The 18,039-nt window shown below is 38.8% G+C and overlaps 1 protein-coding gene across 2 annotated transcripts in view; it reads right to left on the bottom strand.

Annotated features, from left to right (window-relative positions):
• The window catches only part of LOC143851549 (putative protein S-acyltransferase 23), a 65,906-nt gene that overhangs the window by 16,698 nt on the left and 31,169 nt on the right, over nucleotides 1–18,039 (bottom strand). The window contains exon 8 of one of the 2 annotated variants that reach the window (XM_077361012.1): nucleotides 735–795. The exons of the other annotated variant lie outside the window; for it this stretch is intronic. Within the exon in view, the coding sequence (XP_077217127.1) occupies nucleotides 735–795 (61 nt within the window). The remainder of the gene's footprint in view (nucleotides 1–734; nucleotides 796–18,039) is intronic. 2 annotated transcript variants of the gene reach the window in all.

Here is an 18,039-nt window from a genome sequence, read left to right as displayed (position 1 = left end):
AAAACACAGGAAACCCAATTGGTAAGACATATAATTGATAACGGAAAGCCCCGTTAACTAATCACGTAAATGAGGAAAAAGGAAAATAGAAAAAAAAACTGCATCACAGGACAACAGGCATAACTGAAGTAGATGAACTTCAAATATTTCTGACTATTGCCAACCCCTAATTTAACGAGAATCAAACCCTGTAAATCGGGATTTCATTTTTCTCTTTCCCATGTCTTTTAGCTTCAAGCTACAGTTTAGTCCTTTTTTTCATCAAGGGTCCAAGCACATAATGGTTCTAAATAATTTATCAAATTTGTTTTGATATTAGCAAATTCATAGATTATTCCTTGTAACAATGTGAAGAGACTTCACGATAGCTGCTCCATAAATGCTGAAGCCTAAGAAACTCTGTATTTTCTCCTAAGAAAATATATTTTGTTTCATATAATTTTGCCAAGTTCCTCCCAAGAAAACAACACTTTTTAATATGAAAATAAGATCAGCAAACTTGCAGGTAGGGAATGACCGAGCTGGAGTCTGGTGCCATCCATTATTAAAAGAGATGGGAGTTCCTGTTAAAAGCAAACCCATTTTATAAAAGGAAATATTTCACTCGATGGTTGGATAGATGTGAAATTCAATGGCACCTATGAAAAATATAAACTCTGATGGGAACCATACTTTATTTTGACTGCACAACAAGAGCTTTAAACAAATCCAACAGTGCAGAAGTAATTACATACATCTACATCCGCATGATTTGTTAACCCTTCTGAATTTCTTTCGATGTAACCCGGATCCTTACTGCGAGAATATAATAAAGGTTATTCAATGGCCTCTTTACTACAAAAAAACAAAACCAAGCAAGGTCTGACGGTAGTAACTAGTAGCTGAATGTATGTGAATAAATTGAGTTCTGTAAGATATTGCATCAACTTGAAATGATGCCAAGTAAAGATTAAAGCAACTACAAGTAACAGTAAAAAAGGGTGCAGAATTTCCAGTCACAAAATAATAGTGCAACAAGTGACATGATCATCAGAATATCAGAAATTCCACAAAGAAGTGACAAAAAAAAAACACTGTATTATAGTGCCTATCTGCTGTTAGAGTGAATCAAGCTGGGCTTGAAAAATGCATGGGAAAAATATAAATATTCGAAGAGAGTCCCTCCTCAGATCTCCAGAGTGAAAAACAGTTTAACAGAGACAAGACCACAACACATAATTTAAGGATAGTTCAAACATTGAACACAATAATCTGGGACATTTGTGATTGAAGACATATATTATCACAATTTAAATGCAATAAATGAAAACAGTAAATCATGATGAGGACATGGTGCCTGGGATAATAATTCACAGGCAAATCCAATCCTTTCACACCTAGTGAGTTTCCAATTAGAATAGGACTGCACCAAGGATCAGCTCTAAGCCCTTATCTTTTTACGCTAGTTATGGATGAGCTTACGGAGGGTATCTAGGATGAGGTGCCGCGGTGTATGTTATTTGCAGATGACATAGTATTAATCGACGAAACCAAAGCAGGAGTAAATGCTAAATTAGAGTTATGGAGAACTACTTTCGAATCTAAAGGTTTTAGACTGAGTAGGACTGAGACAGAATATATGGAATGCAACTTTAGTAATGTAAGGAGGCAGGACGAGGATGTAGTAAATATGACTGAACAGGAGGTACTTAAGAGGGATATCTTTCACTATCTTGGTTCAATTCTACATAAGGAGAGATTGAAGAGGATGTTACCCATAAAATAAGAGCAGGTTGGTTGAAGTGGAAGCTTGCCTCAGGAGTTCTGTGCGACTGTAAAATCCCTACCAAGTTGAAGGGAAAGTTTTATAAGACAGCTGTGAGGCCAGCCATGCTATACGGCTCAGAATGTTGGGCCACCAAGAAGCAGCATGTGCATAAGATGAGTGTAGCGGAGATGCGAATGTTTAGATGGATGTGCGGCCACACAAGGCTAGATAGAATTAAAAATGAAGATATTTGTAAAAAGGTGGGGGTGGCTCTAATTGAGGAGAAGATGAGAGAGCACCGCTTAAGATGGTTTGGACATATCCAACGTAGGCCTTTGGATGCTCTGGTGAGAAGAGGAGACTCGTGCCAAATTGATGGAGTAAAAAGAGGAAGAAAATGATGGAAGAAAATGACCCACGTAGAAGAACCAAACTAGAACCAGGATTAGAGCCGGGTAGATTCCTTTTACCTTCTTCATGAATTTTTTCTAAAGGATCCATTTAGCCGACCCCAACTAGTTTGGGACAAAGGCTTTGTTCAGTTGAGTTGAGTAAAGTATCGGATGAACAAGTAGATTTCTGCAAAGTCAAATAAGTGTGTAGGTAAAATCAAGAGGCAATTGGTGAAAGATGAAATTGGGAGACAAACACTAGTAGTTGATGGTTGTTTATCTATTATAGATAGTCTATTTTCTGTTTACCACCTTGGACATACTGAATCTTTTCTTTTTTCTTAAGTTACCATTAATAAAGAAAAATGTTATCCTAGACATTATTAGTAATTTCATCCTAATTAATTCTATGTATTTCATTTATGCATGCCTGGTGTCATACCTCGCGGGATGGGATACTGGTCCGATAGCCTTTTTTTGTCGTAGGTAAGCTGGGATTGATCCTCTGACCTATAGGTTGAAGAACAAAGCATTGACCATTGAGCTAAAGGCTTAATCCCCCTGGTATGGTACCGTAAACTTGTCCTGCCTTTTGAAGGTGCCGAGTTGTATATTTGTTCCCATGTCCACGTATATATCTGGGTATCATAATCCCTTGCACTAGGAGAGTCATCGTCCTAACTGCAGTGTCTTCACTAAAGGCATCTGATTTTGAGTCAGAATGGGTGATAAAGTCAGGTTATTGAAAGACCCATGGTGCTACGAATGGCCTCTCAAGGACCTGTGTGGGCACATTTTCATGGTGACTAGATAAGGATGGCACAATGCTGGACTCCTATTCTATCATGGAGGGCAGACTGTGTTGGCGTATTCCATTTTGCAGGGATTTTTTTAAGCAAGAGGTTGGGATGGTGGAGGAGATTGTTAGTAGATTGAAAGCTACCTATGCACACGCAGAGCAATAGATTTGGAAGGGGAAACCTTTTGGCTCTTTTTCATTCAAGTCTTTCAACGGCTTGCATTGGTAGAAGGGTAGCCCATCGCATAGACAAAAGGATCATCTCACTCACTGTCGGCGCTTCACTATTATTAATCAGTACTCAGTGTGGATGCGGAATCGGCTGACCAATTGATAATTCAGTGCCCGGTTGCCAGGTTCTTTTGGTATTTTCAATTTTGTATTCTCCCTTTTTTATGTCCATTGAGTGATGCCACAGTCAATTGGCAGATTAGTCAATTGGCTCTTTCTCCGCCAAGTCTTTCTACAAGTAGAGCTTGCATTGGTAGAAGGAAGGGTACCGCTCTTTTTGACACCCATTGGGTGATGCCGTGGTTGATTGACAGATTGGTCGAGGCATGGATATTTTCCCCTTAGCATGTTAGAAGGAAATTGTTGTGGAGTTTTTGCCTTCCTGCCACCTTTTGGATGCTGTAGAAGGAAAGGAATGGGCAGATATTTTCTGTCAAGGGCGGAATCCATTGGGGTTCTTAAAGGGATCATCTCCAGCTATGTCGTTAAGTGGGCTGTTGTCTTGAGCAGCTTCACCAGTACGTCCAGTATTGGGCACGCAGCGGCGTGCATGGTACCATCATTGCCTGAGACTGATCGTAATGAAGACCCTTTCCCCTGCTGGTTTTTGTTTCCTATAGGCTCTTTCAATCTCAATTTTGATGGATACAGTACTGAAAACCCCAGTTCCATGGGCATTGATGGTATTATTAGAGATCATAGAAAGGGACCTTCTTTTTTTTGAATCATAGGAGATTCTAGTAATGTGACTAGATGCCACAACTAAGCCTTTGTCCCCAACTAGTTTGGGACAAAGGCTTAGGTGAGTTGAGTTGAGTATAGGAGGTTCTAGTAATGTGACTAGATGAAGTTGACTCAGTTGACTATATTGATAAGATCATGGATCGACATAGTCCCTTTCCAGTACATCTGCGGATCTGCTAATGAGATCATGCATACTCTTGCGAGGGAGGGGCCCCCTATAGCTGCCTCGGTTATTACGGACTATTACTTGGTGGCCACAAGTCTTTGATTGGGTTTCTATATTGCTGATCTTTTCTTTTCTTTTTTTTCTTTTTTTTGCTTTGACCATTTCAGTCAGTGACCTTTTGTAGTTTCTGCGACTCCTAATAAATCCCCATCATTCAAAAAATATTACAGGCTCCCAGGTACAATTTTTCATGGGAGATGCCTCATTTATTTCAGTCTTCCTCCACTTGGGATGACCTAAGGCCTCAACAACATTTTGGGAACTTTAGGAGTAGAGATTTGTTAAAGATACACCCTATAAGGAGACAGGGACTGATAGCAGAGGATCATTCGAAAAAAAAAAAGACTGATAACAAAAGAAGTTGCTGATAGGATGGTTGGTACAAGCCCTCTTCCCTTATAGCAATGGGTAAGAGTATAAAAAACAAGGGAGTGCAGGGAACTTAAAGAGACAGATCCACAAGTGTAGGAACTTCAGAAGAAGCAAAAATAATATCTAACTCAATGGTTCACGATGACATGCCGCAAGATCCGATTTTTCAGTTACCATTTTTGGTAAAAGTTTGATTGTTGTCGAGCCATCCACCATTCTCATTGTATCCTCCTCGCCCCAATGACCTTAAATCTTCAATCGGACAAGTCAGATCAACCACATATAGTTGTTAAAGCTCCTATTCATTTCGACCACATTTTGGAAAATTTGAACTATTTTAGTGGGTGTAAAAAAAAGGAAAAAAGCTCATTTCTGCACCATTTTTAAGGTAACAAAAGAATCACCTTTGATGCATTTTTGGTCAATTTTGTCTTGAATCTTCATAGCCAGAATAATCCCTAGAAGTGGGTGATATCTTTTGGGTGATAGCTCTACCAACTCGGCATCAAAGCTCAGCCCTCAAAACCAGATTTTTCTTGTCCTTTTCTCATAGTTTTTCCAGCATTTTCCCTAGCTGATGACAGCATTGCTTCTCTCTGGAGACCTTATCCCGAACCGAAGATCCAAATACGGTCATATCTTGGCTACTTTTGAAGTCAGTCGTTGATTTGCCGCATGAGATTCATCGTCCCACTCTTGGCTTGTTCGTAGCTTGGTGGTGAGCCACCATAGCATTACACGACTGTGACTCTCGGTTGAAATTGTAAATTCGTTTCGTTTCCTCCATAATGGATGAAAAATTCCATTTCCTCCATAATGAATGAAAAATTTCGTTCATACTGAAATCCAGAATGGAATGGCCATATATTCCCTTTCGTTCCAAATTTTGGTCCTACTAGAGATCCACATGGAGAATGGAGAATGGAGAATGGAGAAGAAGAAGAAGGTGTGAAGAGAGAACTAGGGAATCCACGAGAGAAGAGTCATTCAGCCTCTCTAATTCACGCCCTAATTTTATATACTTAATACTGTGAAGTTACATAAATGCCGTTATTCATCTAACACTCCCCCTCAAGCTGAAATATATATATATATATATATATATATATATATATATATATATATATATATATATATGAGGAAAGTTAAGCTACACCGCCGGTGTAGCTAACTTAACTACACCGCCGGCTTAAAATACAATGGGCCCACATTGTTTTGGTGATCCAAAGAATTCATTTGATTGGCCCTCACATAGATAGGGTGTCCACCAAAAATCAGCTCCATAGGATCATCCCAACCCTACGATTTGTGGACGCAAAAATGAACGTGTAAAAACCTTCACAAATATGTCCATTTTTGCCTCCACAGTTTGAAGGGTTGGGATGATCCTATGGAGCTGATTTTTGGTGGACACCCTATCTATGTGAGGGCCAATCAAATGAAGACCTAGTGAACATGGTGCAAATTTCTCATCTTTGAATCCGCTGACGAATGAAGTGACAATCCACTTCAATATGTTTGATTCGCTCGTGAAAAACAGGATTGTTGGCAATATAAATGGCTGACATATTATCACAATACAACCGTGACGATCCTGAAGGAGGAAAGCCAATTTCTGACAAGAAGGAACGTAGCCAAATTAACTCTCCCGTTGTATATGACATAGCTCTGTCCTCGGCTTCTGCACTAGATTTGGAGACAATATCTTGCTTTTTACTTCTCCAAGACACCATATTACCACCAACAAAAGCACAATAACCAGTCGTTGATCTCCTGTCCGCTGGAGAACCAGCCCAATCAGCATTTGTGAATCCTTCTACTATTTCATGTCCAATTTTCCTAAAACATAATCCTTTTCCCGGCGTGCATTTCAAGTATCGAATAATCTGACGTACTGCAGCCCAGTGAGATGTGTAAGGAGAACTCATAAACTGGCTGACCACTCCTACAACATTTGAAATATCAGGTCGGGTAACAGTCAAATAAATCAACTTTCCCACTAATCTCTTGTATCGGCCTGGATCAAATAACTCTCCTTGTTCAAGATAACTCCCTTATATATATGAATTTAGGTTTTTAAAATGTAAATTACAAATATGCCCCGACTAATTTTACCCTCCTCATCTTTGAAAACTGGTTAAACCAGTAATTTAACATAAAAAAGGTGGGATTTGTGATCCCCTAACTTAAAAACGGATTTCCAGTAATGGGAATCGCGGTTTCAGGTAATGAGAATCCTGATTCTAAACTTTGTAAATCCGCGTATTATAATTTTGTGAAACGTGATTTTATTATCACTGAAACATGAATCCTTAAATTAAGAATCGCGATTCCGGTGGAGATTAAATCGCGATTCCCAGAAATCGATTCGCGTTTCCGACGGAATGGATTCGGGATTCCCAAATTCTGGGGATTCGAATCGAATCACGAATCCGATCCGCGAATCGGGAAATCGAGAATCCCCACCTTGAGAAACGAATCCTGATTCTTTGGTTATGGCAACTCAAGATGGGGGGAATGGGGTTACGGCAAATATCAGGATGGGTTGGTGTGTGCAAGTGTGATTGGGGAGGGGATTACGTAGAAGGGGGCGAGGGTTACAGCAACAAGGATGGGAGGTGTGGGGTTTACGGCATCACATAGTTAGGTTAGGGTTAGGTTAGGTTAGGTTAGATTAGATTAGGGTTAGGGTTGATTAAAGAGGGAAAAGAAAAAGGAAAAATAGAAAAGAGGAAAAAGGATGTGTTAATCTACCATGACTCTGATACCATGTTAGACATCCACATGGAGAATGGAGAATGGAGAAGACGAAGAAGAAGGAGAAGGTGTGAAGAGAGAACTAGAGAATCCACAAGAGAAGAGAGTAGTTCAGCCTCTCTAACTCACGCCCCAATTTATATACTTAATACTGTGAAGTTACATAAATGCCCTTATTCATCTAACAGGTCCATTTCGTCAATTCCGGACAAAATTAGCCGGAAATTCGTCAAAAATTTTGTTTTTCTTCTCTTCTTCTTGACACCTCTTAGTTCTCTTCTCTTCTCTTCTTCTTAAGTATTTACATGTAAAGTCATATAAGTAAATGTCCATTTACTTAAGATTTACATGTAAATAAGGGAATAACCACCATTATTTATTAAAATAGTATCAAGACCCAATTCTAGAAGGATAAAAAGTCAACTTCCCAGTTTTAGCGCAAAATTCGAAAAAATCGGGTCGAGTCAAAATCATAACTTCCAAACAATGGCGTATTTTTCCAATTTTAAAAATTCATAAATTCTATCATGTCGAAATATTATTAAATCCCAAAAGTCCGGTAAAAGAATCCCATAATTTGGTCTCTAAAAAAATTTCATCTTGTCAGGCACGTGTCAACACAGCCACACAGGCATTTAAGCTAATAGTGATTTTCCCTTAAGTAAATGTGCGATCTTTTACAAATTTGGTATTTAATTGGATTTTTTAATATTTTAAATATTAAAAAAAAATCGGTCGTCGTAGCGGATCGAAAATTTTCAAATTAAATGACCGAAATACCGAAATGTTCTGTCCGGTAGCTAAAACGAAATGGCGAACAAAACTAAATTCACAACTTAGCTCTCGGTGAATCAAACCAATGCACCCATCATTCCGGGGGTTCACGAGTAACAGTGGCAAACCCTGTGAATAGTGTTATTGAGTGCTACACATTACAACACTCACATTGTTTCTTGGAATTATATAATAATTAATTTTCGAAAAAAATATCCAACTCCATCAATAAGTAGATTGGGCCAGAACTCACATAAAATAATCTTAGGAGTTAACATATATATATATATATATATATATATATATATATATATATATATATATATGTAAGAAAGGTGAGTGTACTCGATCGAGTAGATAAGCTTATCTACTCGGTCGGCTAAAAACAGTGGGGGCCCACATTTTTTGGGTGATCCAAACCATTCATTTGAAAGGTCCTTATCTAGATAGGGTGTCCACAAAAATCAGCCCCATAGGATCATCCTAACTCATCCAACAATGGAGGGAAAAATGGGCATATTTGTGGACAAACTGTGTTTGTCCATTTTTCCCCATTTTTCCCTCCACATTTGGATGGGTTAGGATGATTTTTTGTGGATACCCTATCTAGGTAAGGGCCTTTCAAATGAATGGTTTGAATCACCCAAAAAATGTGGGCCCCCACTGTTTTTAGCTCGACCGAGTACGGTCACTTTTCCGAGTATATATATATATATATATATATACTAGTAAAAAACCATGTGCGATGCACGGGCCGACAAAGAACTGTACGGACCACATCATAGGTTGATCCAAACCGTCCATGTGATGGAACACAACATCAATAGGTTGTGCCCGTAAAATCATTTCCATAGGCTGATCCTAGCCCTCCAATCTATAGAGGTTTCCATAATTAAAAAAACATAAAGGAGGGGGTAGGATTGCAAATATGTGGGTTGAATGGGTGCCTTTGTTAAAAAAAATCAAAAAAAGTGGTGTGTAATTCTCATAGAATTTTGGGAGAAATTCAAATAATTCTCTCCTTTTCTCTTCTGCTATAGAGTGTGTGTGTGTGTGTGTGTGTGTGTGTGTGTGTGTATATATATATCTGATTAGTTTTTATTAAAAAATATTCTTTTTCCCAATTTTCAAAGCAAAAAACCCATAAAAATGAAAATGCATGCACTAATCCATGTCCATATTGCATCGAATCAACAATTAGTTGATGCGCACCATAATTGAAGAAACAAGCAAAAAAAGTACTTTCCAAAACCTAAGCTTCTCCATACACTTCTGTAGAAAATTTGGCATGTCGACCGAAGTCCTGTAAATAATCAATTCATTTCCTTCTTCAAGTTCTATCAAGATATGCATCACATATTTGTGGGGAAAAGTTTGGTCCGACCAATTTCAAAAAAATGAACAAAACAAATACACCCAAAAGCATTAGGAGGTATATAGAACATATGAACTTCAATAATCAACAATGAAAAGGGGCATGCGGGTTTTATGTGGCGTTTTATTTATCAGAAAACATGCAGTGAAAGAAAGCTTTGGTCCAAAACAATTTTGGTACCTATGTTCCAATCAAGAGAGGTCGATTGACCTTAAAAAGATAGCAAATCTTCCTTTCAACCACACGCCATTTTGTTAAGTATGAGCATAAGAAGTTTGAAACATTACACAAGATCAGGTGAATACCCTTGAAGCCTTCTCGAAAGAAACACTCATCCATTATCTGTTCTAGACACTTTAACTTTCTTATCAAATTATGTAGGAACCATTTTGTGAAGCGAAGGTAAAATAAATGACAGCTCATCCAAGACTTCATCAAATAAACCCAATTAAACCGAGTACAATCATCAATTAATGAGATAAATATTTATAGCTCTTGGGAGAAGTCACAAGAGAAAATCTACGCATTTAAATGTATTAAAGCAAAAGGTTCATCACTTCAACTTAGACCGCGAAGGGGAAGCACAAAGAAGTTTAGACAATTAACAGGCTTTACAATTAAACCATTAAAACAAAAAAACAAAAAAAAAACAAATTTCGTAATTTAAAGTATCAACACCCAAGCCATTCAAAAAAAAAAGGATCAACACCCACATTGATAAAAAAGACTATCAAAATGACATGATGAAATTAAATACGAATAACACATTAACACTTGAAGAGGTGAAACCAAAGTGACTCACGACCCCCACAAATTGACTTCTTGGAAGTCTGATACTAAAAACTGCAATCGTCATATGGTCTATTGCTTTTGAATCAATAACCATGAATACATAGTAGTAACATTGAAAGTTGAATACTTGATTGGATACAGTGTCTACCAACAAAAGTGGTTCCCCTTCTACATATGAATTAGCTCAATATACTATTCTTGAGAAAATTGAAAAAACCTGGTAGAGGTAGCCAGTGGATTAGTAGAGGATCTATCAACATGCTCAAGCACCACTCCAATCGAAATAGCAACAGTCATAGCTCAATCCAGCCAATACCTCAAGCATCATTTTTTGAAGGTAACGAGAATTTTATTAAAATGGCATCAATCGAAATACATCATTGGGTTGAGGTGTCCCACTGACGCTATGACATGCTATGACAGCTACACCATAACCATACAAGAAAAAAACTCCATGCATCGCCAACCCATAGTCCCACACCCACTGACGAAATTCATAAGCAGTTAAGACAGCCCACAAAGATACAATACACCCAGTGAAATATAGGACTGTATCTAATTCTCCCCAATAGAATTAAGAAAGCATCCAATATCCTGACCCCTTAGCCTGCTGCTGTCAAGTGAACCATGGATGATGCTCTTTAAATATGTGTTATATTGTTTACCATAACCTGTACTCCGGCCATGTCCACTCCCTGTTTCGCCAATGTGTCTGCCGATTTGTTTGCCGATCTCCTCATGTGCTGAACTTGAGGATCAATGATACCCATGAGGTCCCTAATTTCAACAATGATAATGGCCAACTTCCATGGACCTTTTGTTTCCTTAGATGCCCATACCATTACATTGGTTGAGTCTCCTTGAATCATTAGACTAAGGCAAGCTTCCACACAGCACTTAATGCCCCATTATAAAGCTTTAGCTTCAGTCTCGTTTGAGTCGAAACTCCCAGCTAGTCTTGAATGCAACATAAGTTCCCATCCATTTGAGTTACAAATGATTCCGCAGATCCCTGCTGGACCCGTCTTTCCTCTGGAACTCCCATCAAAATTCAATTTGATCCACCCATTAAGAGGTGACTGCCAATTTGGAGTAACAATCGATCTTGATCTATTCTCTTGCGCAATCGTTTGCCATTCTCTCAAAATGTCTCCCACTGGGTAGCTTGCTCCTTGTTTATCCTTTCGCCCCCAAGAGATTATATCAATTTTCACATCTAGGAGGATCATTCCCCACTCTCTCTCTCTCGTCCTCGAATATGCGGCTGATCCGTAACAATCGATCTTGATCTATTTTCTTGCGCAAGCGCTTGCCATTCTCTCAAAATATCTCCCACTTGGTAGGTTGCTCCTAGTTTATCGTTCCACCCCCAAGATTATATCAATTTTCACATCTAGGAGGATCATTCCCCAGTTATTTATCTTGTCCTTGAATATGTGGTGAGTCCTTTCCTTCCAGATATGCCATGTGTGCACATATGAAACTTCCTTCCGCAACTCAATATCATTTTTCTTCAAGAAGTTTTCGACTTTCATCAGTGCCTACTTGACAATGAGATGGAATAGGTACAATGACAATGAGATGGAATAGGTACAAACAAACTAGCATTACCCCTTATATTTTGAAGAGAATTAAATTACCAAGCAATTGATTGAGACCATGTCTGATGGTCATCATTGAGCTAACTCCCGATGCAATTGACAGACATAAGAAAATTTTTCCTGATGTCCGTAAGATTCATGCACTGCATCCCACACATGGCAGTATTAAAAAACAAAGAAGCCATTCCTAATATACGGCTTCATGAAATTTAACAAATATAAGGCGTAAGATTCTCACTCCATACTTTGGATCACCGGGATTGTGTCTTTTATTATATTATAAAGATAACAAAGTTTGGGACAAAGGCTTAGTTGAGTTGAGTTGAGTTTTATAAAGATAGCAAAGTTTCACTTTCTAGCAAATAAAAACTCTTAGTACTACGACCTCAAGAAAAAAAAAATTCTCCCCCTCTAACTTCAATGGAATAATTGCAGTATCGGGACACTTTGTTTGGAACTAGAACAAATCAGTCACACATATATCTCCTATATTGTTATAAAATATCATGATATTACGATATTTTTTATAAAATGACAATCCCTAAATTTTCACGAGATTTTGGAAAATCGAGATATCATCATATTTTATTTTTCACTATGAAAATATCACAATAAATTCATAATATTATTTGTTTGGAAAATCGAGATATCTTCATATTTTATTTTCACTATGAAAATATCACGATAAATTCACGATATTATTTGTTTCCCTAATCTTGTTCTTAAATTTCAAATTTTTTATATATTTTAAATATTCTATTTTTTCATTATCCTGATATAAACCCAAAAAAAAAGTTTAAAATATCCTGAGATACACCCCTCCCCAAGATATCCCGAGTCAAATATTTGTGACTATGGAATAGACAACATGATTTCCTTAGGCCTCAACAACAGGTGAAAGATCTGGATGGGTTATCTTTAGGAAAAACTAACTTGTAGGAATAAAATAACTTTTCTCATTGGACAACAACAAAACAAATACTTCAATGATCAACAACATATTTCAATGTAGACCAGTCCACATGTCAACACAATCAGTCTACAAATCCTAATCGAAACATGGCAAAAATATGGATTTTAAAAAAAACACTAAAGTCTCGCCCCCTCTATTTCATCATATAAGGTCCCTTCCAGACATGAACGTTGTTAACTGACCAACTTCTCCAAAAGCTTAAGCTGTTGGAGAAAGGCGTTGTTTATCTTTTATACTTTAACACTCCCCCGCACGTGTGGCCCACTTGGCAAACATGTGGCACATGTGGTCCCACTTTGGGCCGGCCATCGCATGTGGATTTTGCTATCCGGGAGGTTTGAACTCGAGACCTTTGGCCCTGATACCATGTTAACTTACCAACTTCTCCAAAAGCTTAAGCTGTAGGAGAAAGGCATTATTAATCTTTTATACTTTAACAAACACAAAACCTCATATATTATTAAGGACCACACAAACAAAATAAACTGCAAACCCTAGATTGATATAAATCCGATTGACATGTGCAAATAATAAAATCACCTCTCTAACGAGAAACCACCTTAAATCTTAACGACTATGCAAAAGATCTTAAATGCCAACTTCATGAAGATTTGTACAGCACAATGAATAACTTTACGAGTAGAGGTGAAGTTTTGAGATTATATTCCTCTTGGAGGTCCCTAGGATGAAGAATGTCAATCCAAAGAATCAAGGAAGATAAAAAACCCCAGATGGAGTAGCATTTTTCTTTGATAGCATATAAACTATTAGGAAGATGAAATAGAGGAGAGAGGAGAGAGGAGAGAGGAGAGGGGAGAGATTTAACGAAATGGGAGAAAGGAAGGGAGAGTTTGTTTCTCGTACAGCCTCACTCCCATGAATATTTATTATAATGATTTCCAAAAAGATACAAATCATGCCACCACATACATAGTTTTAAATTTCCCTGAAATTTCTCCAAAACGGCCGAAATGTTTCCATCTCCATCCCTAGCGAAACAAAATCTCAATGAATTCCTTCCACGTCATTATTTCCGACCGAAATTCGATCGAAATGGTCAGAACGACAAAAAAAGGAAGGAAAGATGTTATGATTTGCATTTCACTTTATGTCATTAATGTAGAGAACGATATTTGGTAGGCAACGTAATTGAACCGTACCGCAAAGTAACCGTATCTTATGCATGGGATGTCAGATCGGCATGGGACCAATAATACCTCGTAACTGTATGCTGTATTGACATAGAGTTGGGGTCCTTTGAGGGGAGACTGGTCATTGTACTTTCTTATACTTCATTACATTGTACTTCTTTATTAACTATATTGTTCTAGACATATGCGACAACGCATTTCACCAGGCGTTCTATGTGATTAAGCCATTGTGGATTGCTTTCTTGCTTATGTGATGGTTTCTAAATATGTATCTGTGCTTCTTTTTTTTGAATGGTAAAAAGATTTCATTGAGAAGAACAGAGACCGAGAAGGTTCCTGGACATACACAAGAAAGCAAACAAAACAAGAATGATTGGGAGTACAACAATTATAAAAACCCCCTCTCTAGCTAACCTATCCGCCTCACCATTTGCTGATTGTCTCACATGGCTAAAGGATATCGATGCCACACCAATTAAGTCCTAAATCTCGGCAAATAAGGATGCAAACCTCCAAGGTGCCACTTTTGAGCCTCTCAACCATCTAATAAAATTGAGAGTCCCCTTCCACCACCTTCTTGTTCAGATCCACATTCTGAAGCGGCTTTATTCCTTGATGAACAGCCTTTACTTCCGCCTCATTTGCATCTGCCACCCTCATTGGTCCTCTGAATGCCCAAATCACCTCCCCCTCTTCATTCCTTAGAAGACCTCCAATGCCAGAAGGCCCCGGATTCCCCATACGTGATCCATCAAAGTTCAACTTGAGGGACCCTTAAGAAGGAGGCGCCATGCTTGAATTACTTTAGGTCGATTAGTATTTCCATTGCATATTACTTTCCATTCATGCTATTAATCATATGCTGATACAAATCTGAAATCAGGCAACGTTTTTACCCACGATATAGTTAAAACAATCACTTTATTAAAGATAAAATGAGCTCCCTTATGCTCCGTTTGGTTGCTCGGGTTGGCTAGGAAAGTAGAGGAATATGAAGTCAAAAGAAGTCAAACGGGAGGAGACAAGCATTTTGATTTGTCTAGAATTACCACGGAGAATAGTGAAGCAGTGTTTGGTTGCATGGCATATTCTCGGAAAGTAGGAGAATAAGTAGGGGTGTCATTACCAATATAAGGATAGAGGAAAGAGAGAGGGAAGAGAGAGGGCAGAGAGAGAAAGGGGGAGCGTCATTCCCTAGAAAATTCAAGCAAAGTTTTTTAGTCTTAGAAGGATTTGCTTTTAGAGGGGACAAGGAATCCACATCATGACACAAGTAATTATTACATGAGAGAAATCCAAGGGAGTCCAATGCTATTTTGGCAACCAAACATGGAATGGCATGCCAAATCCAAACCAAATTCCGACGGCTGCCGAGCTTTTGTGCAACCAAACGAAGCATTAGAGAAACCCTTAAAAGTCCTAGCATTTCTTTCTGTCCATAGCACCCACATCGTAGCTAGGAAGGAAACTTGCCACAGTATTTTTCCTTTTCCTTTCCAAGGTGCCATCACTCAACTTTCCAATGCTTCCATGATTTTTTGTTGGAAAGACCCATGAGATTCCAAATATGCTTAATAGTCTTCCCCATACTTCTCTAGCCAACTTGCAATGTACAAGGAGGTGATCCGCTATTTCACCTGTCTCCATACATTAGGCACCCTGATCAACTACCAACATGTTTCTCGCTCTAAGGAAGTCGATAGTTTGAATCCTTTCAAGAACTGCGGCCTATCCAAAAATGCTTACCCTAGGCGGTGCTTTTATGTCCCACAACTTGGCTACTTAGGAGGAGCCTGGGCAAGGTAGAAGATGTTGGTCGAAAGATTTTACTGGAAAGTCCCCACCTGAATTCCAGACCCAAATTCTTTTATCTTCCCCTTCTAACTTGATGTAATATCTCTCCAATGCCTACAATAACCTTCCCATTGATTCCAGTTCTCTGCCAAAAAAATCTTGCGAAAAGGCGGAGACCACACTATGCCATTATCTGAGCGAGAGAAACAATCTTTTACCATTACATGGTATCTATCTGTGCTTATTCTAGCATTTTCCAAAGTTTCATCTTAAAATTTCATAATTTGCATATGTTTCCATACGCTTTCATGATTTTACAAGATTTCCAACGAAATTTCCACCGAAATTTAAAACCTTGGCCACTTATAAGCGATAAATTGTAAACCCCACAAATACCCCTGTTGAATAATGTATTAGGGTAGTTCAGATACTTGTAGTAGTTAGGGGTATTGTATTCATTGTAAACATGATGCCCTATTTGGGCCTATATATACGGCATTTATATGAGGAGCTCCCAAGTGGAGTCTCTCCATCCTTCCTCCTCTTCTTCTTCCTCTCTCTAACCCTAATCTCATTTCTAACATGGTATCAGAGCCAATTGGCTGATCCTTCAAGAAGGAAAGAAGAAGAGTCTATCTCCCTTCACGCCATCATCTCTTTCTCTCGTATCTCGTTTTCCTCTCTTTATCTCCCTATAGTTTCTCATTAAATCTTCCCTAAGATTTGTCTCCCCTACTGTCTCTCTCATATTTCTCTGTTTTTGTTTCAAACCCCTAAAATCTCTCGGTATTTTCTATGCCGTCAATTTTCTCTTGGCAAACCCATTTTTCTCGGCCATATTTACTCTCTCTCTCTCTCTCTCTCTCTCTCTCTCTCTCTCTCTCTCTCCTTTGGGCTGCCGTATGGAGTGTTGTCTTCTTGTCCTTCATCCTCATCTTTGTTTCTCTCCATCTATATTTGTTGTGTTTCATGTCTTGTGTCTTCCAAGTGTTGATAAAATGTCTCAAAGGGGTTTTATACCTTGAAAGTCTTCTTTTCGTTTCAAGTTGAAGGGCCTTCAACCTCAACTTGAGCGGAAGTGTTGTCTTGTATTGTTTTTCTTATTGTCTTCTATTGTTTCTTGTGGTTCTCTTAATTTTTTTATGTTGATGTCATCTCGTTTTTACATCTCTTTCTTTGCGTTGTCTTCTATGTATTGTTTTCTTGTCTTTTATGTAGTTCTTCAAGGCACACACCAAGTGTTTGCTCAAATGTCTAAGAGAGGTGTAGTGCCTTGTTTCTCTTCGTTTATTTTTCTTCTTCAAGGCGCACACCAAGTGTTCGATGAAATATCCAAGAGCGGTGTGGTACCTTGATTGTCTTTGTTTCGTCGCAAGTTGAAGGTATTCGACCTTTAACTTGAGGGGGAGTATTCTCATGTTGTTCTCATGTAGTTCTTTGTGTTTTTTCTTGGTGTAGTGCTGTTATGTCGTCTTTTCTTGAGAGAGAGTGTTATCGGCTTCTCTTTATGATCTTCGTTCGTTCTCTTGGTGGTTGTTATTGTCTTCCTTGTTGTCTTTTCTTGTTTTGTCTCCGAGCTCATGTAGTCTCGCCAGTGGGGGAGTATTGTTGGTGATTCCTTTATGTTCTTCGTCCTTCCTTGTGTTGTCTTCCAGTTGATGTTGTTCATCCTTCTATGGCTTGTTTCCTCTTCGTGTTCTTAGCGTAGTTTGTTACGCATTCATCTTATTTTTCTGGTTTTATGCCTTATCTTCAACGGGCGATGGTTTCCCCATCGTTGGTTAGTTCTCAGGCGACGATGTTCATGTCGTCGACCTTCTTTCCAGACGATAGTGTCCCCATTGTTGGTTGGCTCTCTTCGGGCGACGGTTTCCCCGTCGACCTCTCTTCAAGCGACGATGTCCATGCTGTCAGCTTCTTTCCAGATGATGGTGTCCCCATCATTGGTTGGCTCTCTTCAGGAGACGGTTTCCCCGTCGACCTCTCTTCAAGCGGCGATGTTCATGCCGTCGACCTTGTCTCCAGACGATGGTTTCCCCATCGTTGGTTGGTTATCTTCTCCCTCCTTTTCAAGGAGATGGCTTCCATATCCATCGTTGGTGGGCTCTCTTACGGGCAACGGTCTTTTCCCGTCGACCTCCCTTTTCCGGGCGATGGTTTCCCCATCATTTGTCGGCTCTTTTTAGGCGACGATGTTCATGTCGTCGATCTTGTCTCCAGACGATAGTTTCCCCATCGTTGGTTGGTTATCCTTTTTCTCTCTCTATTTCTTCTTATCTTCAGGCGACGGTTTCACCGTCGACCTTGTCTC

Source organism: Tasmannia lanceolata, unplaced genomic scaffold, assembly GCF_043159265.1.
Source record: "Tasmannia lanceolata isolate RefF3 unplaced genomic scaffold, GAP_Taslan_0.1 ptg000018l, whole genome shotgun sequence".
Lineage (NCBI taxonomy): Eukaryota > Viridiplantae > Streptophyta > Magnoliopsida > Canellales > Winteraceae > Tasmannia > Tasmannia lanceolata.
This window is presented reverse-complemented; position numbering and strand designations above follow the sequence as displayed.